Genomic DNA, 26,177 nt, shown 5'->3' with positions numbered 1-26,177 from the left:
TATGTAGGTATAACAATACAATAGTATTCATGAGTTGTTTGTTGATATACTAAAATCTCGTCGATGGTAGATGAAAGATTACCTCCATTTAAGAACAAATGGAGAGGATGTGGATTTGTTCTTGTCCTATGTAAAACTCTTAGCCCAAAATTTGGGTTTTGGATCAGGACCGTCTGATTCAAATCTGTCATTTGAAATTACTTCGGAATTCGAATTTGCTACTTAGGATGTGTGCATCCACTTCGGATGGATTATCACAGATTAGAATGGGACAGTCCGAATCCAAAACCCAAAAGTTGGGTTAATTCACTGGATCTTAGCTCGCAGCGTACCAGACCATACCATATGAGAGTGCGTATCCTCTGAGATATCTCAACTTTTGCGTGACCGAAGTGTCCGGTGTATAGCATTTCCATATACGAAAAAAAAAAAAAAAAAAAAACAGATGCAATAATTACTTATTTTTCCAAATTTCAGAAATGAAAAATTCTGATTTGTTGCATAATTAAACTTTTCGAAGGCAGACACAGCACACCTTCGTATATTTCACCAAAATGTGATAAATTATGCGAATTAAAATCAAAACAATCGAACAAAACCTCTCCAATATCGCACGAAGCGCAAGGATTGACACAATTCGAATATTCGAACAAAATACGCATAAAAAAAATCAATTAAAGCGAATTTTAACAATTTCCATTTGCAACAATAAATTCGATTCGAAAAACAGAAAATAATCGAAGATGGCATAACATCTTCTCTAGATCATAATTACCTTAAATTCCTACATAGGTGGCTCTGATACCACATGTTGGCCCAAGGTCAGGTTTTTCTAATTTACTTAAAACCTTAACCTAGATCTATGTAAGAATTAAATAAGCACAGCGGAAATTACTTACTTTCCATCTTTATGGCCTTCCGTCTATTGCCTCTCAAGCAATATCAAAGGAATCGATGTAGATGGCTTGATTGACTTGCTCGCACGCTCAACCTACAAAATTACTTGGCTAGCGAGTCCTTCCACAACTCTTGAACTCTCTCTTACTTGTTTCTGTCTCACGAATTGAATGCAGAATATCTAGTCTTTTATGGAGCAAGACAGTGGAGAATGATCATGATGAGTTCAAGGTTATGGAGACCCAGCCCTTTTATAGCAGTGCAAAACTTGTGAGACAAGTTTGCCTAGCTAAAACTTGTGAGACAAGTTTGTCTAAATTTATCACTGCTATTATTTTAATCAACTATAATCGGTCCATTAACAATTATAATTGATTAACATTATTCTATATGTATTCGTATCCAAAACCTTATTTAAATACGTATAATGCCATGACTTAATTAATCACATTGTTTGGCATATTTTAATAATTACATAAATGTAATCTTGTGACAGTATTTGATATCATAATCATAATACACGTACGTCCAACTTAATTATTGTAATTAGACGTCTCTAAATCCAACAATCTCCCACATGGACAAGTGCAACATTTTGATTATATATCCTTAACTTTATTGCATGCAACTTTTCTGTCTTTACTTATCGTATTTCTTAAACAATTCCGTCCATCAATTATGCTAACAAAGGACTTAAGCGGTATTCGTCACATTTATTCGCAACTAAACCGACATAAATCACGCTGCCAACATAATTGAATGACATGAATCTGATTTGGACATATAGTTTAGAAATTACACGCAAGTGTGATTAGACGTGCCTATTTCTAATTGAGTCACCTTAACTTTACTGTATGAGGTCAAAAATTTAAACTTTAAAGAGAGAAATACTGAAACTGAATGCAACTTGTATATATCAACAAAACTGTTTACAATTACATTACATAGAACTTTTAAAACATATTTAGACTCCCACATTTTCTAACTATCCTAAACAGATATTACACCCATACGAGCAACATGTTCGTGAAATTGCTTGGGTGGTAATCCTTTAGTAAGAGGATCCGCAATCATGGAGTCTGTACCTATGTGTTCTATACATAATTCATTATTCTGCACTCTCTCTTTTACAACCAAAAACTTAATGTCGATGTACTTCGACTTTGATGAACTTCGGTTGTTGGTTGCGTATAACACTACTGAATTGTTGTCACATAATAATTTGAGTGGTTTCTGAATAGAATCCACAATTTTCAGCCTTGTGACCAAGTTCTTCAGCCATACGCCATGATTAGATGCTTCATAGCATGCGACAAATTCAGCTGCCATAGTGGAGGAGGCTACCAATGACTGCTTAGCGCTCTTCCATGATATGGCACCGCCTGCCATCATAAAGATGTATCCTGATGTTGACTTCATGCTGTCGACACATCCTCCAAAATCAGAATCGGTATATCATATGACCTCGAGCTGTTCCGATCTCCGATACGTGAGCATATAGTCCCTAGTTCTCTTTAGGTATCTCAACACTCGCTTGGCTGCCTTCCAGTGTTCCATACCTGGGTTACTTAAATATCTCCCTAGCATTCCAGTAATGAACGCAATATCCGGACGCGTGCATACTTGTGCATACATGATGCTACCTACGGCTGAGGCATAGGGAATATCTTTCATGATGTTTTTATCTAAGTCAGTTTGGGGACATTGTTTTAGACTAAACTTATCTCCTTTTGATACAGGGGTATCTCCTGGTTTACTGTTTTGCATGCCAAATCTTGTTAGAATCTTATCGATATAGTTCCTTTGGGATAACCTTAGAATGCCTTGAGATCTATCTCTAAGTATTTCAATCCCTAGAACAAATGATGCATCACCAAGATCTTTCATTTCAAAGTTCTTAAATAAAAAATTCTTAATTTGATGCAACATGTCCTTATCATTACTGGCAAGCAATATGTCATCTACATATAAAACCAAGAAAATAAATTTACTCCCACAGAACTTAAGGTATATACATTCATCTACTATGTTAGACTCAAAACCAAATGAGCTAACAACTTTGTGAAACTTATGATACCATTGTCGAGATGCTTGTTTTAGCCCATAGATAGATTTCTTAAGTCTGCAAACCATAGACCCTGCATCACCTGATACAAAGTTTTCTGGCTGCTTCATATAGATCGTTTCATCAATGTCACCATTGAGAAATGCCGTCTTTACATCCATCTGATGAAGTTCTAAATCATAATGTGCTACAAGTGCCAATATAATCCTTAAAGAGTCTTTTGATGAAACTGGAGAGAAAGTCTCTTTATAATCAATGCCTTCTTTCTGTGTGAAACCTTTCGCAACAAGACGTGCCTTGTATTTTTCAACATTGCCTTTAGAATCCCGTTTAGTTTTAAATATCCATTTGCAACCAACGGGTTTCTTGCCTTTAGGTAACAGAACGATATCCCAAACGTCATTGTCATACATAGATTTCATCTCTTCATTCATGGCATTAATCCACATTTGAGAGTTAGAGCTTTCCACAGCTTGTTTGATATTAACAGGATCATTTTCAAACATGCCAATGTCAAACTCATGTTCTTGAAGATATGCATAATCCTTCGATTGTGTAGATCTTTTCTCTCTAGTAGATCTCCTAATTGGCACAGGCTCTAGATTTTCTTGAGGTTCATTTACAACTTGATCTTCAACAAGAGGAGGAACATCATTACCAACTTCTGAATCTCCCACAGGCCCTAGGCCATCAACATTGGTCATGACAATGTCAGGGTTTGGGTTGGATTCAGGTCCATTTGTGTTCTCTATTCCATGTTGAGTTTCTAATTGAGTTGTTTGGGATGATGATGTTTGCACATTGTCAAAAGATGTATTTCTAAACGCAATCGAAATTTGAACAAAACCAGGACTTTGGTCCATAGTCTCATTCTCATTCGTCTCTTCTTCTTCAAAAATACTATCTTTTGTCATATCTCCCCCCCCACAAACTCATTATCCTCAAAAAATTTCGCACTTCCTGACTCGAAAACTATATGTTCTGTTGGATTATAGAATTTATACCCCCTAGATCTTTCAGAATAGCCTATAAAGTAACAACTAACGGTCTTTTCGTCCAGTTTCATTTCACTTGGCTTATAAGGCCTGGCTTCACATGGACATCCCCAAACTCTCAAATGATTCAAGCTAGGCTTGCGCCCAACCCATAACTCGTAAGGGGTCTTGTTAGTTGCTTTAGTAGGCACTCTATTAAGTATGTATGCTGCAGTCTTTAAGGCTTCTCCCCACAAATTCTCAGGTAGAGTTGTACGAGCAATCATACTTCTCACCATGTCTTTAAGGGTGCGATTTCGCCGTTCAGCAACACCATTCATTGCAGGTGAACCTGGCAATGTATACTGAGGCACAATTCCGCATTCCTCTAAGTATTTTGCAAAGGGACCTTGACGCTGTTCTCCTGATCCATCATATCTGCCGTAGTATTCACCACCACGATCAGATCTGACAGCTTTTATGCGTTTGTTAAGTTGTAACTCAACTTCCGCTTTAAAATTTTGAAACACGTCTAACGCTTCAGCCTTTTCCTTTATCAAGTAAATATAGCCATACCTAGAATAATCGTCTATGAATGTGATAAAATACCGATGACCATTTCTTGTAGCCTTTGGAAAAGGACCACATATATCGGTATGAATCAATTCTAAAACGTCATTACACCTTTTGGCATTATATTTACGTTTATTAGTTTGTTTTCCCTTTATACAATTTACACAATCACTTAAGTTTGTAAAATCTAAAGGTTGGAGAATATCATTAGACACAAGACGTTCTATCCTTTTCATAGAGATATGTCCTAATCTCTTGTGCCATAATGTTGCTGATTTCTCGCAAGTTAATTTACGTTTTCTATTATCTATATGCAGTGCCTCTGAATGTGAAGTGTCTATATCTAGAAAATAAAGATTATCATAAGAAGACAGGATACCAGAAGCAAGAAGCTTAGAATTTTGACACAAACTGAAATTTTCATTACTAAATGAACATACATAACCATTTTTGTCCAAATAAGATACAGAAATTAGGTTCCTTCTGAAGGATGGAACCACTAAAGCATCAAAAATTAAATAAAATCCTGTCCTACATAATAATCTAAATTTTCCTATGCTTTTCACTTCTACTTTATTGCCATTTCCTACGTAAACGTAGCGCTCCGCCTCACTTGGCTTGCGATGGCTTAGGCAACCCTGCATCGATATACTGATGTTAGACGTTGCACCTGAATCTATCCACCAAGTATATCTTGATACAGAACTTAAATTAACTTCAGAACAAACTAAAGTAAGAGACATACCTTTCTTTGCCAACCATGCATGATAGTTGGTGCAGAATTTCTTTGTATGCCCAGGTGCTTTACAGAAGAAGCATGTCATTTCTTCTGAATTATCAGAAGTATCCTTTTTGTTCTTCTTTGCATCTTTGTCTGCAGCTGCCTTGGTGGGTCCCTTTTCCTTGGCAGTAAACTTGCGCTTCTTGCCTTTACCCTTAGGATTAGATGTTACTACATGAGCACTTTCTCCCTTAGTCATTTTCTGTCTCTCTTCCTCCTGCACTAACTGAGCCTCAAACTCAGGTAGTGTCCACGTCTCTCTTTGACAATTATAAGTCAACTTGAATTGACTAAAGTTAGACGGGAGAGACAGAAAAATGAACTCAATGAGAACTTCATCAGAGATGTCATAATTATGCCCTTTCAAGGCACGTTGCAGTCTTGTCATCTCAATAACATGCTCTCTAACCCCTTCTTTTCCCTTGTATTTTATTGTTGCCAACTTCACAAAAAGTGTACTAACTTCAGTCTTTTTACTCTTTGTGAATTTCTCTTCAAGGGCCTTAAGGTAATTTTTAGCGCCGGTTTCTGTATCAGGTATTATGCCTCGAAAAGTCTCATGGATCGTTTGCTTCATCACCATTATGCACATGCGATCTGAATGCTCCCATTTTTCAATATCAGCCTTCTCTTGGGGAATTACCTCACTCTCTTTATTAGGCTTGGGGCGATCAAATCTCAGTGCTATGTCCAATTGCATGATCCCTAAGACTAATTTCAGCTTTTCCTCCCACTGTTTGAAATTGTTCCCCATGAGGGGCTTAATCTGACTTAGATTTGACATTATGTTTAGATCTGAAAATTCAAGAACAAGGAAATAATTTAGATACGATGCGTCACGATTTGATCCTTAATCATAATTCTAAAATCTATCTAAAGGCATGTGTAAAAACTATTTGCTCCATTAAATCTTTAGCCAAAACACCATTCAGCAATGAAACACTTTTGGGTGCAATCATTACCTTCAGGCACTTTGGTGTAGTGAATAAAGTACAAACATGTAACCTTTTTGTCAATCAACCTTTGGGTCAAATTAACATATCCATGAACTAACGACCAGGCCAGTCAACGAGGGGAGGAGGATCACAGATGGATCGCTTATGTTCCAAGCCCCCGATGCTTTTCTAGACATCGCTAGTCCATGTGTGTTGCAACTTATTTTTATACACTACCCTTATGCACTATACAATTTTAGCAAGTGCTAACCCTCCTTTGGGAAAGCTAACACTCACATCCATTTCTAGCACGTCATTTTAAACTTGTCATGTGCCATCCTGCACTTGTCTTGCACAGAGAGGTCCGTTTGCGAACAATCAGTGCTCAACTTTGTACAAAATTTATGACACATGTAAATCCTAATTGCCTTTAAATAGATCTAAAATTATGCCTAAAGCCTATTTTAGGACGTAAAATAACTACTCGCCCTAATCAAGCCCATAGCCTAATCTAAGACGTAAGTTAATAACTACTCGCCTTAATTAGAATTTAGTAAAATTCTTTAATCAATTAGGCTAAAATTATAACAATTATGTTCAAAATAATTTTTAATTGTTATAAACGTAATTTAGAAAATATCCTAACTTCAATTAGTTGAGAAACTAATTTTAGATTATTAACTAAATTATTCTTTAAATAACTTTATGCTATATTAGCACAAATTATAATATATTCCAGAATCAGAACTTTAATTAGCTACTAGCTAATTTTAGATTATAAACTATATTGTATATATAATAATTAGGCCTAATATAGCATTTTGCTTATCTAGGGTATATTAATACGTGGTGTATTAATATAGGTTTCCATATATAGCATTTCCATATACGAAAAAAAAAAAACAAAAAAAAAACAGATGCAATAATTACTTATTTTTCCAAATTTCAGAAACGAAAAATTCTGATTTGTTGCATAATTAAACTTTTCGAAGGCAGACACAGCACACCTTCGTATATTTCACCAAAATGTGATAAATTATGCGAATTAAAATCAAAACAATCGAACAAAACCTCTCCAATATCGCACGAAGCGCAAGGATTGACACAATTCGAATATTCGAACAAAATACGCATAAAAAAAATCAATTAAAGCGAATTTTAACAATTTCCATTTGCAACAATAAATTCGATTCGAAAAACAGAAAATAATCGAAGATGGCATAACATCTTCTCTAGATCATAATTACCTTAAATTCCTACATAGGTGGCTCTGATACCACATGTTGGCCCAAGGTCAGGTTTTTCTAATTTACTTAAAACCTTAACCTAGATCTATGTAAGAATTAAATAAGCACAGCGGAAATTACTTACTTTCCATCTTTATGGCCTTCCGTCTATTGCCTCTCAAGCAATATCAAAGGAATCGATGTAGATGGCTTGATTGACTTGCTCGCACGCTCAACCTACAAAATTACTTGGCTAGCGAGTCCTTCCACAACTCTTGAACTCTCTCTTACTTGTTTCTGTCTCACGAATTGAATGCAGAATATCTAGTCTTTTATGGAGCAAGACAGTGGAGAATGATCATGATGAGTTCAAGGTTATGGAGACCCAGCCCTTTTATAGCAGTGCAAAACTTGTGAGACAAGTTTGCCTAGCTAAAACTTGTGAGACAAGTTTGCCTAGCTAAAACTTGTGAGACAAGTTTGTCTAAATTTATCACTGCTATTATTTTAATCAACTATAATCGGTCCATTAACAATTATAATTGATTAACATTATTCTATATGTATTCATATCCAAAACCTTATTTAAATACGTATAATGTCATGACTTAATTAATCACATTGTTTGGCATATTTTAATAATTACATAAATGTAATCTTGTGACAGTATTTGATATCATAATCATAATGCACGTACGTCCAACTTAATTATTGTAATTAGACGTCTCTAAATCCAACATCCGGTGCCTAATCGGGGGTGATGTAGGGGGCCCGTATTATGTGTGCTTTGAGATTCGTGTATAACCCAACTAAACGGTTTGGATTTTCCATAAAGTCACGCAAAGTTTGAGATATCTCAGAGGATACGAATTCACCATATGACCTCTCGCGCGCTCCACTTCATCTCCATTATAAATAGGGAAAGCAACTCGTAATCTCAAAAGCAAACCTCAATCCAACAACAACAAATAGAAAAGTAAAAGGATGGTAATGGGGAGCAAAATCCCACCATACCAGTTGCTATCCCTACTAATAATTTTACTCTTCAAAATATCTTCTCAAACCCATGTACCGGCATCAAGACGGCAAACTGATGCACTTAACAAACTAATATATGATCCAACAACATTTCGCCGCCATGTCAGCGCCTCTCCCGGGCTGATGTCCACCAGCCTCTCCACCTCAGCAGTTTCGAGGGTACCATCTTCTCAAGTTGGGAACAAAGAGAAAGATAAGATTGAAAAATTGCCTGGGCAACCGAAGACGGGCGTGAATTTTGATCAGTATGGCGGCTATATAACAGTTGATGCAGAGAAAGGCAGAGCATTTTATTATTATTTTGCCGAGGCGGCAACCGGAGGTGGTCATGGTGGTGCTGCTTCTAAACCTCTCCTCCTCTGGCTTAATGGAGGTAATTTGTTTGTTCATAATTGTGAAATTAAAGCATGGTTACTTTTCATTTGGACCCTGGTTTTTTCTATATTATATATATGTGTCTGTTTTTTTGTTTTGATTTCAATTGAACTTATAAACTCCACCTGTTATTTGGATGGTAGATCCAAAATTTGAAAGATTTGATCAAATGATAAGAAAAGATATACTCTAAGCAAGCTCAGGCTTCTAGTTATTGCTAGTGAAAACAGTGATTATATATTTTTTAAAATCATGTTGTATTCTTAGGTGGAAAATGATTTGTCACATTTGAGAAATTTCTCAGAAAAGTCATTCAATAATTCTAATGCGTCATGTATAGACAAATATTCAGAGGACTGACCTCTGTTTTGACCCGTGTGAAATTAAGTGTGAACTCTGTTTAATTTTCAACAAATATATAGGAGAGAATAATTATTAGCACAACACATTTTGCTAAATTGAAAAAAAAAATTTCTTGCCAGCCCGTCAATAATATGCAATTACATCTCAGAACCATTTTCATTTTACCTGGGACCACTTGAATATAGTTGGAAACTGATGCAGAAGAGGGTCTAAACATAATTTAAATAATGTGAGGTGCTCTTTCAAAGATAAATAAACAATGAAGTTTCTTTTTGTTCGCCTTTGAGGGTGGTTGAGACAACAAGAGTCTTTTTTTTTTTTTTTTTTGACACTGTTGGTAGAAGCTATCAAATTAAAAAATGGAAAAAAATAATAAAAATTACATTCATTGTCTCTCATTTCTATCTCAATTTGCCCTTGCAAAATTTCATCCACAGCATTCCCTCTTCATGAATTTGATCAACTAAATTCATTGAAAGCAACTAGGGGTGTTCAAACGGTCGGTTCGGTTTAAACCGAACTAAAATAATCAAACTGAACTTAAAACCGAAGTTTGAAAATCCAACCGAACCGACCGAACTAAAATAGCAAACCGAATTAAAACCGAACCATTTAAACCGATTTAAACTTCGGTTTGTTCGGTTGAACCGAACTTTCTCAAAAATCAAAACTCAATACATCTATAATACTCAATTTAAACTTTGGTTTTGATTAATGAACCAATTTAAACTTCGGTTTTGATTAATGAACCAAAATAATACTAGAAGTCTTGATCCTATCAATAAAATCGGTCGGTTCGGTTTAATCGGTTTTGAGAAATCAAAACCGAACCGAACCATTTAAACCGAACTAAGTCACGAAATCAACCGAACCATTTAAACTGAATCTTACCGGTTCGGTTCAAAACCAAATAAACCGAACCATTTGAACACCCCTAAAATCAACACCTTATCTCTAAAGACCTTCTCATTCCTTTGCTTCCACACAAACCACATGGTTATGCTAAACCATACAATCTAGCCTCTTTCATTTTGAATTTCAGTTGCCATAGCTGAACACTTAGACTGGACCAAGTCTGCTCAATAGAATCTCTTAACACCATTAGTCTATATCCCAAGCGATTAGACAATTGGTTCCAAACAGACCGTGCATAAGCACACTCAAAAAGTAAGTGGTTAGCTGTTTCACAAGCACATGTAGTGCAGAGAACACACGGCAGCTCACAGTGAAATCCTCTTTTAGCCATTTGATCATGCGTGCAGGGGCGGAACTAGAAAATAGAGATTGGGGGGCTGAAAAATCAAATATAGTGTAATATCATTTTATAAAGGGGGCTAAAAGATATTAATGCATATAAAAATTACAAAATTTAATGGACCAAACTACAAATTTTCAAACTATAGGGGGTGCTTAGCACCCTTTCCCCACCACTATGTTCCGCCCCTGCATGCGTGAGAATTTTTTGTTTCAATGCCAAGTAAACAAATATTCTCACCTTCAGCGGGATCCTACACGTCCAAACCTTTGTGTAACTCCACCCTATCTTACCGCCAACCATCAAGGCTTGATAGGCCGAGGCAGCAGTGTAGGATTCATGGGAACTCCTCCTGCTTACACCCAAATACTACTGCCACTCTTTGAATTTCATCGAGTCCCAAATTTATGGGAATGAATGAACTTTTATCGAAATTAATTTTCAACCCAGATACGAGAAACAACAAGAGTCATTTGAACTATTTTAAGTAATGAACCACTTCATTCCTATATATTCTTTTCCACAACAATTGCATGTTCCTGCCTGTAATAACATACACATCATATTAATAAACAAGCAAAGAAAAGGTTTCTAGATAATTAAAGATATTAGTCATGCTTAACACAAAAATCAATTTTTTTAACCTGCTTTTTTTTTTATCAAATATATACTTCTTTTTTTTTTTTTGCAAAAGGTCCTCACACAGGCAAGAAAATTCAATATAATCTGGGATATAATTTTCATGACCTAGTTAATTGATTTTTCAAGTACATAAATATTTATTTTTTATTAAAATTTTGGCATATTGTTGTAACTAACATGACTAATGTAAATATTGTGACATGCAAGGACCTGGATGTTCATCTTTGGGGTATGGCGCCATGGAGGAGCTGGGACCTTTCCGTGTAATGAGCGATGGCAAAACTTTGTACCACAACCCATTTTCATGGAACAAAGGTTGGTAATTTTCATGCAAAAATAAAAATAAAAATAAAAATAAATGAAGTTATTGTACAAAGCATTAACTTCTACCAGAGAGAGGATTACTTACTATGCTCTGTACTCTCTTATTTTTTATTTTTAGTGGCCAATGTTTTATTCCTCGAAAGTCCGGCTGGAGTTGGCTTCTCGTACTCTAACACTACTAAAGATTATTCGCTAAATGGCGATACAAAGACCGCTCAGGACAATGTTGCATTTTTAGTGAATTGGTTGGAGAGATTCCCAGAGTACAAAGGAAGAGATTTTTACATAGCCGGAGAGAGCTATGCTGGTCACTATGTTCCTCAGCTTGCGCACGGAATTCTCGCATACAATCGCAAAACCAAAGGCCAAGATAGCATCAATTTAAAAGGCATCATGGTTGATAATTTTTAGGAAAATGCCATTAAATTATGTCATGAACTCAGACACTTGTGAACATTACTAACACATGCACATTTGTGAATGCAAGATTGGCAATGCGGTTATCAATGACGACACCGACATTAGCGGCATGTTTGATTTTCTTTGGACGCATGCTCTCATCTCCGATGAGGCGATCAATGCAATTTACAATAACCGCAGTGTCGTTATCGATATTGGCGACCTTAACCTCTATAACATCTATGCTCCATTGTGCACGGCTTCAGGCACAACAAGCCCTCCAAAAACGCCTTCGGTTAGTACTACTACATGTTGAATTTTTACTTTTTTAGTATTTTAACATAATTTCCATTTTAAGTTTTTAACACATTTTTCCATTTTTTATTTAGCGATATTATGTTAATCATAACATCAAACTTTATTATGCTAATAAACACCAATGGTAGCAAAAATTAAAATGTATCGAACCGACCAATGAATAACTTTGTCTATAATCTCTCTGTTTCCTACCTTTCCCACAAATCATAAATGTATAAGGATATTAGTATTACAAGTTTACAACGATGGCCTATTTTGCATTGTGTGCCTTCCAAATGGCCATTAGTTTGATGTATTCAGCAATACCATCTTTTGCAATTTGACCTTTGTGTCAATAAAAGTGATAAAATTTGTGGCACTTTATTTTCTCTTTAGTCCTCCGATAAGATTGCTAACCAACAATTGAGATGCAGGGGACAATTTTTTTTCAAGAAAATAACAGAGCACTCTGAAGGCAATTTCTGACTATTCTTTGTATTATATAAAATGCCATTCTATATGAAAATAATAAATTATCTTAGTATTAATTTTTTTTTTACTGATACTAATTTCGTTTCATTAGAAGAGAGCTAGATATAATTTATTTTTTTCGAAAATAAGGGACAAATCCTAGGTTGTTTTTGCATAGCCAATGATAATTTTTTTTTATTAACATACAGTTCACCTATATTGATGTATTGTTTGATTATGCAGATTGAAAATTTTGATCCATGTAGCAATTATTATGTATATGCATATCTAAATACTCCAGAGGTACAGGAAGCAATGCATGCCAATGTCACCAAGCTCAAGCAACCCTGGTTTCCTTGCAGGTACATACATTTTTGCAAACTTGTAGAATTAGTATTCATCATAACTCTGCATAAAAAAAAGAGGAGAGAAAAAAAGTACAAGTGAAACTTGGAGAAAAACATTTTGGTAGGAATAACCTCAAACAAACCCCTTCTAGGGAAATTAATTGGTAGTGGATCAAGTCTTGATCAAATGCTTCATAGTTAGAACTACACATTACTCTTTCAAAAAAAAAAATTTCATTGAGAAAAAAAAAATTGTTCTTTGTTTACATACTAAGAGTTCCTGTTGCCTATACAAATTGGTTCCTATAATTTAATAATCTCTAATTTACTTCCCTCTGTGTACACCTGCTTAGGCAATATGCCTAGTGAGTGGGCAAACCACCCTGGAATTGGGCCCTTGGAATCCAATAATCAGATTCCTTGAGGGCTCCAGTGACATTATTGCGTAAAGTTTAGTAAACCAACTGCTTTAACAAACTATTATGCGGTCAGGATTCTCTATGTCGGGTCTCCTACGACGAAGCGTGTAGTCTGTCATTAAGATCAATTAAGTAAAAAATATAGTGAAGAAAATAATCATTTTCACTCTGGATTATAGTCTTTCTGATCTAATTATATAACTTTATCCCACTTCCTTCAAGTCCATTTTTCTAATTGTTGGTTCTAAATAATGCAGTTTGCACGGCATTTTTGTTTATTTTATTGATAAAAAATAGCATATATTATCTAATACACTGATTTGTAATTTTTCAGGTGTCTTAAAACCTCCATTGTTTCAATAATAAATTTAACTTTGTTTAATTTTACATAAATCTAAATTTGTTCCTTGGATACATAATAAATAAATAACGAGGGAATTAAATATAACAAAAAATTTGCTCACTTTAACACTAGCATCCACTCTCCATTGTACTTTGGAGTTTGGACCGATGTGACTTTCCACTTGTGCTTAGAAAAGGAAAAATAATTAAAGGCAAGATTCCTCACCTAACAAACCGACATTTTTATTTTTACTCATTTTTTAAAATATTTTATTAAAAATAATTATGGTTCAGTCATAATTTTAAAAATATCCAACCCGTGAAAAAAATTCACAGTCCGGAATTTTAATTCGGAATCGTGAATTTTTTCCACGGTTCGGGTTTCTTTTTTTGCACTATAAATAGGGTTTGGGGTTTATTTTCAGCTGCATATGGTATATATAATATAATATATGTATATGTGTATACAGTGTTTTAAAATGCGGCCGCATGGGTCGCATATGCGTATGCGGTCGGCAGCTATGCTCATAATTCCCATGCGGTTTTTCCATGCGGCCGCATATGCAGTCCGAATATGTGGTCATGCGGATTAAAAATGGGGCCATACGGTCCGAATATGCGGCCATGCGATCTGAATATGCGGCCATGCGGACTGAAATATGCGGCCATGCAGTTTTTCATGCAGTTTTGATAATTTTATTGTATTTTAATTAAAATTTATATTAAAAAAATCAAAAAATTATTGTTAGTTATGTTATTATGTGAAAATAAATTCAAATATATAAATATGAATATATATATACACACAAATTTTTATTTTAAAATCCGCATGAAAATCCGCATATGCGGTATGCAGCGGCCTTCCGCATGCATGAACAAAACTACATTTTAAAACACTGTGTGTATATAATATATCTATATGTATATATGTATAATATGTATATCAAATTTGACATTTGCTGGTAAATCAGCAAGTCTGGACTGATATAGGGACCAAACTGCAAAAGAGATTACACCAGCATATAGAGCATTCAAAATACACAGAATTGATACAAATTTCAATTTATTTGGATTTTTCTACAGTTAGTTATGAATTTTCAAATTTCAGCTTTCGAAAAAACTTTAAATAGCCATAACTTTGGCTAGGAAAGTCGGATTTGCTCGTATGACCACTTTTTGGAAAGGGGAGGGGGGACAAGACGGGTCTGAATTTTACCCGAAAAAATCTCAGGCATCCGAATCATCAGAATTGCAAAAAAATGTCATTTAGTGCTTCAAAAATTCAGTTTAAGTTTTCATTCAACGATAGGCATACAACGATCGGTATTTTGTTTAGTCAAAAACTTGAGAGATTATTCAAGAATTATTTATTTATTATTTTAAAATGGATTTACTATTTACATATCAGCCTATGGACGGTCAAGTCCCTAGTGGACCGCCCTTGCCCCGGATGGTCAACTAGAAAACATATACATATATTATATATTATATATGCATATATGCATATACATATAGAGTACGGCTAACGCGCTTCCTCTAGCATATGGGCCGAAATGCTTCCGGTGGAAATTTGAAATTTCAAAATCCAAAAAGTCGATCTGAACCGTTCATCTTCTTCTCCATATTAATATCTGCTTGGAGACCAAATTTTACATTTTTCTGAAATTTTTTACTATTTATTAAGCCACTTTGAAAATCGCTGATCCAACGGTAGCTTCTGATTTTTACTGTTTGGTAAGCCACCGTTGGATCAGTAATTTTCAAAGTAGCTTAATAAATAGTAAAAAATTTCAGAAAAATATAAAATTTGGTCTCCAAGCAGATATTAATATGGAGAAGAAGATGAACGGTTCAGATCGACTTTTTGGATTTTGAAATTTCAAATTTCCACCAGAAGCATTTCGGCCCATATGCTAGAGGAAGTGCGTTAGCCGTACTCTATACATATATTATATTATAAATATACATATATGTATTTACTATATTATATTATAGTAAATGGGTATTTAAAAAAAAAATTGAACCGTGAAAAAAATTCACAGTTCCGGACTGTGAATTTTTTCCACGGGTTGGGCATTTTTAAAATTTTCGGCTCAACTCTGGTTATTTTTAATAAAATATTTTAAAAAATAAGTAAAAATAAAAATGTCGGCCTAACATACCAAATTACCAACTCACAAAATAGTTAGCAATTCCATCCTGGGTTTAAGATGATCATGGACAAGCGTGCTAATGCTTACTAAAAACATCATGAATTATCTAGGATTCTAGATGGCAATTACTTGTGGAAAGCTAAGAGAAGAAACTTTTGAGTTTTGAGTTTTGATCAAGAAAATTATATTTTACAAGATTAGACGAGGTAGGGAATCAATCAAAATTTCCATGTGGTTGGTCCTTTTGGCTGTTCTAGAGAGTAGAGATACAATCATTAATAATACATAATTCAGTAATGTTTTTCCTAGATTTACTCCGTATTTGTTGGCACTTTTACAGACCTTTCCGATAGTTTCTTGGATCAGGAATTAGTATTTGGGAATCTCCAAAAGAGAAACAATGTGTGGATTCGCATTTAAAATCATGCATATGATTTAAATTTACGGGAAACTTAAACGAATTCGGTCTGATGTTCATCATAAACCCTCACTCACCTACTCGGGGAAGAACTAGAAATTTTAGATGGGGGTTGAAACATAAAATTAAAAAAAAAATATTATATGGTAAGTGAGATTTGAATTCAAGTCTTCACAACCGCAATGTAAAATTCTAACCACTAAAAAACAATCACCCATTTGATATTTTATAAGGAGGCTCAACTATATCAAACTTTTTTTTTATTAAATTTCAATATATATAATTAAAAAAAACTATACCATAGAGATAGTTAAGCGCTCTTTGGGCTGCATTATAATCTGCTCTTTCACCATCTCTACTATACAAGGCAGCTTCATGTATACTTGTGGAAAATATCAAAAACTCCTGAGAAAGTGAAAAATCTCATGGCAAGTAGCCTTTTCTGGTAAAGTGATCTTACAGTTTATGACCTACATTAAATTAATTGCACAAGACTTTTAGCATGCAACTATTATATTAAGTTTAGTGTAGAAAATTTATATCAGATCCTTTTATTTCTTTAATTTAACAAAGCTGTAACACTATTTTTGCAACAATATGCAGTAATGTTATTTCAAATTGGGTGGATAGCGCTTCAACAGTTTTACCCATCCTAACTGAACTCATGTCTAAGGGTATCAGAGTTTGGGTATACAGGTACCAACATAACTCATTTTATTTCATCTATTTCTGTTATTACAACTAAACTACTGCTATGCTTTCTGTTTCTTCTCACACAGTGGCACCACATTTTAGTTGCTGGTATAAATTGGTGTGGTGCACTTGCACAGCTATTTAATTGTCATGAATAAATGAGAACCGGCCTTTAGTGTAGTGACGAAAGTAATGTTTTTCATAGAAGAGGTTATGGATTCAAAGAATTCATTGTGACTTGATTTTATCCAAACTATCTGAAACATGGAAAGGGTATCAGTAAATATATATATATTGTGGAAACACTCTTGTATTTGTTGTGTTTTGAAAAAGATGGATCGCATTTTTTTCTGGTTTCATCACTCATGCTTTCAGAATAGCTGCAGTAGGATATTAGATGAACCTGTGCGTGTGCCCTTTTTTTTTCTTTCTGGATTTCATCCTTTTTTTGTAAAACATACAAACATCTTAATCCAAATCTGGAAAAATATTAATTACAGTGGAGATGTTGATGGCCGCGTCCCAGTTACATCAACGAGATATTCTCTAAATGAACTCCAGCTTCCTGTCAAGATCCCTTGGGGCCCTTGGTACCTAAACAACGAGGTTCTCTCTCCCTCCAAATACTTTTTTATCCGGAAAATCAAAATATTTAAATGAAAATTCTGAAATGCCGACTTCGGTACTTTTCTGACACACCAAATATCCATAATTAATCAACAGAAAACAACGTAGAATGTAAATACAGAAAACTCCTAAAAGCACAATATATGTAGAAATTTCTATCATTATCTCCCTTTAATCGGAATTGATTGTAATTTTCACTGACAGATATATGTATAAATTTTGTTTGGTGAACAGGTTGGTGGATATAGCACAACATATAAAGGCAATCTGACACTAGTGACAGTAAGAGGAGCAGGACATGAGGTGCCCAGTTACCAGCCTGCTAGAGGCCTTTCACTTGTACAATATTTCCTTGAAGGAAAACAACTTCCAACAGATTGAAACCCATTCTCTCAATCCATACAAGTGTAATCAGAATTCAAGAAAATAATAATAAAAGAGCATCCAATAATTTTCTTTAATCCATACATTGCCTATTTTTTTTTAAATTATAGCGAATTATTTTTTGGTAAATACTGATATGCATTGGCTGATGATATTAACACATTAATATTTTATTTTGACACAACAACTTCAAAATTTTAAATTTTATAGACAATTTTGGCCCTCCATACATATAGCTTTCAAGTGTCATTTTTGTTTTCGGGAGATTATGCAATCTTCTAGTATAAAAATCATTTATTAGTTACTATATATTCTAAATTCTTAAATTTTTATCTAATTTGAAAGAACAACAAAAGAAAAAATAAACAACGTATCTTTGGATTTACATGAATAACAAAAACAAATTCAACATGATTGTTTATTCTTACTATCTTATTAAAGCATAGACAAATTCAAAATACTACCAATTGAAAAACAAATAGTAATAAAAGCATAAGATTATTATTGCAATGGAGTTTTTTATTTCAAAATAATGTTGAGAGAAATCGGAGGATGGACTATTTATTTATTAATTATGTTGAGATAAAAAAAAACTAATTATTTCGAGCATAACATATTTATGTTAATTTAATGTAATTTTTATATTACCTTGTGGTATATATGTTTAGATTATTTTTCAAAACTAACCACTGTTTTTTTAATATGGCTTTATATTCTGTTATTATATAATTTAATAATTTATTTTAGTCTTATTTTTAAAATTTAAGACAAATTTTTAGTTAATATCATATACAAATGATTAAGATTAATTTTAGTTCAAATAAGAAATCACATACAAATAATTATGATTAAGTCTAAAGTTACTAAAAAAAAAATAAGATTCTTTATGGAAAAAATGATTGCTTGGTTTATTCATGTAGCTATACGTTTCTGTCAAATTTCAGATAATAAAAGACAATTAATACCACACTCCCTCCAATCTCCCTCCATTTCTTTTATACCATTGAATTTTAGTCTCTGTGCCTCTATTTATTTTTTTCATAGAGCCGCACAGCTCTCTTCTAATAGAAAAGGAAATACATCTATTTTAGAAGAAATAAATCACAAGATAAGCAAACTATGAAAACTACTTATTACACCATCTGAATATTGCTTATACAGAATATATCACCTAGCCTTATATTGATCAAATATTCTTCTATTGATTTCTTTCTTCATTTTTCTCCGGATTAGATGTGAAACTTGATGGACGTATTAGCTTGTAACTCCAACACACTCCTTCGAGCTCGTAGAAAGATGTCTGTCATTCCCAATTTAGAAAGAGCTTCATTGAATGCCTTGCTCGATACTGCTTTTGTGAGTATATTTGCCAGTTGTTCGTGTGATTTTACGAATGGTATTGAGATGATCCCAGAATCCAATTTCTCCTTAATGAAATGCCTATTAGCATCAATATGCTTTGTCCTAATATGTTGCATTGGGTTATGAGATACATTTATTGCAGCTTTATTATCACAAAAAAGTTTCATTTCGGTACAGGATTCGAAACCCAATCCTGTTATCAGTTTTCTTAACCTCAATAGTTCACAAATATCTTTCACCATTTCCCATAATTCAGCCTAGACACTAGAGAGTACTATTACATTTTGTTTTTTACTCTTCCAAGTTACTAAGTTCCCCCCTTACAAAGGTAAAGTATCATGTAGTGGATCTTTGATTTACTGCACATCCGGCCCAGTCAGCGTCACCGTAACCTACAATTTCTGTGTTTTGGTTTTTTCGGAAATATATACCTCTTCCAGGCGCACCCTTTAGGTATCTTACAATTCTCATTATCGCCTCCATGTGCTTTTCATTTGGAGAATGCATAAAACAACTAACAACGCTCACTGCATAAGCTATGTCAGATCTAGTATGTGACAAATAAATTAACTTACCAACCAAGTTCTAGTTCCTTTCTCTGTTCTCAGTTGTTTCATTTAGTTCTATGTCCAATTTTAAGTTTTGAACCATGGGCATATGAACTGGTTTACAATCTAATATTCCAATTTCAGCTAAAAAGTCAAGTGTATACTTTCTTTGAGAGAGAAAAATACCTTCCTTGCTACAAGACACTTCGATTCTAAAAAAATATTTCAAACTCTCCAAATTCTTCATTTTGAATTATTTAGATAACCTTACTTCTAGTTCTTTAATTCTCACATCTCCTATAATAATTATATCATCAACATAAATTATTAACACAACTATTTTACCTCAACATTTCTTGAAGAACATTGTATGGTCCGATTCACTCTGGGTGTACCCATAACATTGCCTAACAAAATCGACCGTACCATGCTCTTGGTGATTACTTCAACTCATATAACGCCTTCTCCAACCTACACACTTTCATGGCTATCTCTGGGTACCAATATCCTGATGGAATGTCCATATAAATTTCCTCCTTCAGATCGTCATGTAAGAACGCATTTTTAATGTCGAATTGATGTAGTGACCAATCTAAATTCGCTACAAGAGATTAAAAGAACTCGAATAGAATTTAATTTCGCAACAGGTGAAAAAGTTTCTTGAAAATCGATACCATAGGTTTGTGTATACCCTTTTGCAAGTAACATTGTTTTGTATTTCTCAATCTTCCCCTCTGCACTATATTTTATAGTATACACCCATTTGCACCCGACTATTTTCTTCCCTTCTGGTAATGTTACTAATTTCCACATACCATTCTTCTCTAATGCATCCAATTTCATTGCATCTACCCAGTTATGGTCTTTTAAGGCTTCTTCCAATTTTTCTGTTACAGTTACTAAAGATATTTGGTTCTCAAAAAATTTCAGAGGTTCTGATAATTTTTTATTGGTTGTATAATTAGCAATTAGGTATCTTATTTCCTTACTCGTTGCATCCTCCAGAACATACTGTTTTGGTGGTTTTCCTCAGTTATTTCTAGATGATAATCTATAGAGAGTGTTAGTAGCATTTACCTCGGGAATATTCTTAGGAGATCTTGGTCCGTGTGATACTTGGTTAAATTGTATTACTGCATCATTTAGCTCTATCTAGAAATTAGGTACACTCTACTGCATCAGGTTTAGGTCAGACCCTTCGTCATTGACTGGTTTAGGTTGGATGACCCGAGTTGTGACATGAACTAGTTCGGTTTGGCTAACCTGAGCTGGACCCGAATTCACCTCAATGTTTTATGTATTTTCCATATACCTCAGTTTGATCTGGACATTTTAAGAAACATAACAACTAATATCACCGTGAAAACTTAACATTCTATGTTTTTTCTTTTATTTAATATTTTAGTTAGGTTATTTAAATCTGTGATAAAAGATATATACCAGCTTGAACTCTCCATGGCTAAGGGGTTCGAATCTACTTAATTATAGTTGATTAGCATTTCAGCTAAAACAACGACGCATCAACATATACGCTTCCCTCTCCAACTTGGCAGATTTTTTTTGGAGAGTTTGATTAGACCTTCATTTTAGATTCAACGGGTCCAAATTAGATTTTAACTAAATCCGATACATGTGTCGAACTGCTTGATTTTAGTAGTCAAAGTTGAAATTGATCCTAATCGTTATACGTGGGGTCAGGAGTGTATTGGCGGATTCAAAGTGGATCAGGTGTAGGCACTTACTTATTTCTGGATTCAATTTTTTTTTTTTAATTCAGTGATCTTTTATACTTGTGTCTATTTCTTGACGGAAATAATGTATGTCTTGGATTTAATTTATGGCCAACTAGAAAAAAATTTCGCGGAAAAGAAAGTTAGTGTAGACTGATTCACATAAAAGAATTAAAGAAAAAAAACGCGATCCGATTCGCTACTCCACTCAGAAGAACTGTTGATTCACTAGAAGAAAAAAATGGTATGCTACTAAGGATCTAAATATATATCATGTCGTAACTAGTCATGCCGTGACTAAATTTGAAAGGATGATCATGGCACGTGAATAATCACAACACGTTAGTCACGCCATTACCAAGACATGCCGTGATTACATGTGACATATCCAAATGTGACCGATCATGTTTGATCTCATGTTTAACTATTTTTTTTTATAATTAGGTTAGTTTAATCAAGATTCACCATTCGATCAAGATCTAACGGTCCTAATTACACGTGACTGGGTCTGAAAGATCAAAGGCCGGGCTGATAGATCCGTTGAGCGATATAAAGCCCGACTTCTTGCTAAAGGCTATACACAAAAGGAAGGCTTTGATTATACCGACACCCCTGCCGGTTACGAAGTTGGTGACAATTCGTAACAATCAAAGAGAAGTATTACTTGTGTTTCAGTCAGATAACACTCAGAGAATTCCCTGAATGAAATATTAGAGGATATTATCCGACTATGAAAGTAGAAATTAGTCAAAAAATAGAAAAACAAAATAACCTCAACCGTCGGATGGATTACCACGGCGGCTATCGAAGGAAGATCTTCATGGCACCTTCTATCAAGTAGAGAGTTGATGAGCCTCTTGAATTTTCTCCTTTCTATTTTGAATTATTATTGTTTATTGGATTTATTGTTTTCTGTGCATAAATTGTACTTCTTCTTTTTTACTAATTGATAGGAATTTTCTTGTTGAGACCCTATGAATCACTTTGAAACCTCAGATTTATACTAGAACCATGATGATTTATTTTCAAGCTAAACTCAAAGGATCTCTGAGTAAGAATCCTCTATTACATAAGTTGATTCCTAACTTAATGTCTCCTATCATGGCATAAGTAAGCAGTTCTTTACTTTATCGACACAATAGCTCGCTAATTGATCTTTACGATGCTTGCTCTATTAATTTGATTTTTTATCCATAGAATAAAAAGTAGAGGCTTTTTTCTACCTATTTTGATTTTCGTGAAATCTGTTTATTTCCTACAGCTGATAAAAATCGTTGTTTTTGACGATTTCTATGTAGAAATCCTTTTTTTTCTAGTAAATATTAGCTAATTTCTTTTTTTTTCTATAGTAGAGATAGTCGCACGTAATGACAGATCACAGCCATATTATTAAAAGCTTGTGGTAAAAAAGGATTTTGTTCTAATGTACCGTGTCGTGACTAAATTTTTTGCGTGACGTGCCGTGTCAAATTTTCAAAAGACGATCACGTTGCATGAATGGCCACTGCATGAGACACACGAGTCACAACACGTGCAATGTCATGCCATGATGGAACCGTGTTGTGCTGTGACTAAACTGTATTGTGTCGTGACGTATCTGGTCACGTCATGAGTTTTTTAGATCCTTATCTACTCTAATTCGTCAGGAGAAAAAAATTATATTTTTATTAGTATGTCGTGTCTACTTCTAACTAGAACCCTGAATCCGTCCTTGCAGAAGTGTAGTCATATAAGAACCGGGTAAGGGTATGTAAAAGAATTTATTGGTTCAACTAGCAGGTTGCAAACTGCCGTGAATTAATCCATTCATATTATAGACCGATCAAAAATAGTTAAAAAAAATTCTATGAGCTAGTAGACAACATAGATATATATCCGGTTTTCAAAATCCATAAATAATTACTTGTTCATAAGCAGTTATCTATCTCTATTTCAATGTAACTCCGCTACTGTATAGGATCAACAATTTAAATCTGCATCATACCAGTACGAACTCGGTAAAACTGCGAAGGAGCTGAACCCCTAAAATGAAGGCCCGTTGAAGTATAGTCATGTATATATAGACCGGTAAAATAGTTTCCTATATATTTTCACTATGTGATTAAGAACATTTTGTCCAAATTGTGAGATTTTATTACGTACGTGTCATCTAAATTTTGTTACGCAACTATTGAATCAGCACTAAAGTTATGGATTCCTATATAAAATACAATACAATTCCAAGATGTATACATCATGAAACCGGTAGGTGTTGCTATTATAGGTTCTTTGGACGAACAAAAGGTTTACTTGACTCTTATTTCAAGTTTAAACAGTTGTTTACTTGACTCTTATTTCAAGTTCCATCATTTTAGTTCGAACTAAAAATAAATCACATAGGACAATTACACCTTACATGAGTTCAACACAATCTTCATGTGAAAATATACTTGAAGACCAAAATTTACACTATTTATAATTTTTTATTACATTTTAGATTGATAGAAAATTTACCTGATTTAAAGATTTTGGATCATCCGTTATTTTCTACCTATTTATAAAAAATATAATATTTGATTTTCAAGTACATTTTCATAAAGATCATGTTAACAGTTTGAATCAATTATTTAAATTTAAAATTAAAGATATAAATCTATAACAAAGGCTTATCTGTGCATTGCAAAGTACTATAATCTCACTCTTTACCGAGTTTTTTAAAAAAACCCAAATTTATAAATATTTTATTATAAATAACCACATTTTTGTCAAAATTTTATTTTTGCTCAAACCGTAAATATTCCTTACGGTTTGAATTTTTTTTTTTATTTAAAAATTCGGACCGTATATATTCCTTACGGTTTGAGTTTTTTTTTTTTTTTAGCCAAACTTTGCACCTCTGGTTAACATATCAAAACACCTTAAAAAATCATTAAAATTTACCGACATGCATTTTTTACTTCGTAGAATAAGATTGTGAAGTTTCATACAAAATCTCAAAACAGATCGTGAGATATCGGCTCTCAAAAATTGCCCAAACTGCTGAAAGAGTGCTTCTGAGCCCAAATTTGCACCTCTGATTAACATATCAAAACACCTTCAAAAATAATAAAAATTTACCGACATGCATTATTGACTTCATAAAACAAGACTGTGAAGTTTCATACAAAATCACAGAACAGATCGTGAGATATCGGCTCTCAAAAATTGCCCGAACTGTTGAAGGAGTGCTTCTGAGCCCAAATTTGCACCTCTGATTAACATATCAAACCACCTTCAAAAATTATAAAAATTTACCGACATGCATTTTTGACTCCTTAGAATAATACTGTAAATTTTCGTACAAAATTTCAAAACAGATCGTGAGATATCGGCTCTCAAAAATTGCCCGAACTGCTGAAGGAGTGCTTCTGTGCCCAAATTTGCACCTCTGATTAACATATCAAAACACATTCAAAAATCATGAAAATTTACCAACATGCGTTATTGACTTCATAGAATAAGACTGTAAAGTTTCATACAAAATCTCAAAACAGATCGTGAGATATCGGCTCTCAAAAATTGCCCGAACTGCTGAAGGAGTGCTTCTGAGCCCAAATTTGCACCTCTGATTAACATATCAAAACACCTTCAAAAATCATGAAATGCAAGGTAGGCGACAGGGCCACCATCCTCTCCGTTCCACTACTGACAGGTAGAGTCGAGGTATGTAACATTCAACCCTGATTATATTTCATTCCAATATTGAACAAGTCGTATTGTTGTTCCTAATTTTCTTGTTTTAGTGTAGTGTTTTTTTGTTGTATAAATATTTTTCAAGAACGATTACAATATATAATATAGCTCAACTCAAAGCATAATAAAATATAACGAAACTAATTGGTATCCTTGCAGGGTCCTGCCTACATGCCTCCACTCTGCCTGTCAAGCATCTAACCGATATAGCTCTTCAGATTACCATTGATAGAGAGTTTTTTTTTATAGTTTTAGTTCAGTTTAGCTATATTATATTTTATTATGTTTGAGTTTTAGTTCAGTTTAGATATATTATGTTTTATTATATTTGAGTTTTAGTTCAGTTTAGCTATATTATGTTTTATTATGTTTGAGTTTTCAGTTTTGTTATGTTTCATTATCTCACGATCTGTTCTGAGATATTGTATGAAACTTCATAGACTTATTCTATGAAGTCAAGAATGCATGTCGGTAAATTTTTATAATTTTTGAAGGTGTTTTGATATGTTAATCAGAGGTGCAAATTTGGGCTCAGAAGCACTCCTTCAACAGTTCGGGCAATTTTTGAGAGCTGATATCTCACGATCTGTTTTGTGATTTTGTATGAAACTTCACAGTCTTGTTCTATGAAGTCAAGAATGCATGTCGGTAAATTTTCATGATTTTTGAAGTATGTTGATATGTTAATCAGAGGTGCAAATTTGGGCTCAGAAGCACTCTTTCAGCAGTTCGGGTAATTTTTGAGAGTCGATATCTCACGATCTGTTTTGAGATTTTGTATGAAAATTCACAGTCTTATTCTACGAAGTCAAAAATGCATGTCAGTAA

General features: G+C 33.9%; 2 protein-coding genes across 2 annotated transcripts; one reads left to right on the top strand and one right to left on the bottom strand.

Annotated features, from left to right (window-relative positions):
* Positions 1–4,559: 4,559 nt before the first annotated feature.
* On the bottom strand, positions 4,560–6,205 carry LOC144565734 (uncharacterized). Its single transcript, XM_078315556.1, has 2 exons — positions 5,255–6,205; positions 4,560–5,147 (listed from the first exon to the last, which is right to left on the bottom strand). Exons 1-2 carry the CDS (start codon positions 6,072–6,074, stop codon positions 5,119–5,121), a joined length of 849 nt encoding a protein of 282 aa, XP_078171682.1. The 5' UTR covers positions 6,075–6,205; the 3' UTR covers positions 4,560–5,118.
* A 2,183-nt stretch (positions 6,206–8,388) lies between these two features.
* Positions 8,389–18,129, top strand: LOC144564982 (serine carboxypeptidase II-3-like). The gene is made up of 8 exons (XM_078314586.1): positions 8,389–8,862; positions 11,332–11,439; positions 11,567–11,844; positions 11,936–12,142; positions 12,859–12,977; positions 16,898–16,990; positions 17,488–17,593; positions 17,849–18,129. The coding sequence occupies exons 1-8, from the start codon at positions 8,436–8,438 to the stop codon at positions 17,993–17,995; spliced, it is 1,485 nt and encodes a 494-aa protein (XP_078170712.1). The 5' UTR covers positions 8,389–8,435; the 3' UTR covers positions 17,996–18,129.
* Positions 18,130–26,177: the final 8,048 nt, after the last annotated feature.

Source organism: Carex rostrata, chromosome 14 (assembly GCF_964058835.1).
Source record: "Carex rostrata chromosome 14, lpCarRost1.2, whole genome shotgun sequence".
Taxonomy (NCBI): Eukaryota; Viridiplantae; Streptophyta; class Magnoliopsida; order Poales; family Cyperaceae; genus Carex; species Carex rostrata.
This window is presented reverse-complemented; position numbering and strand designations above follow the sequence as displayed.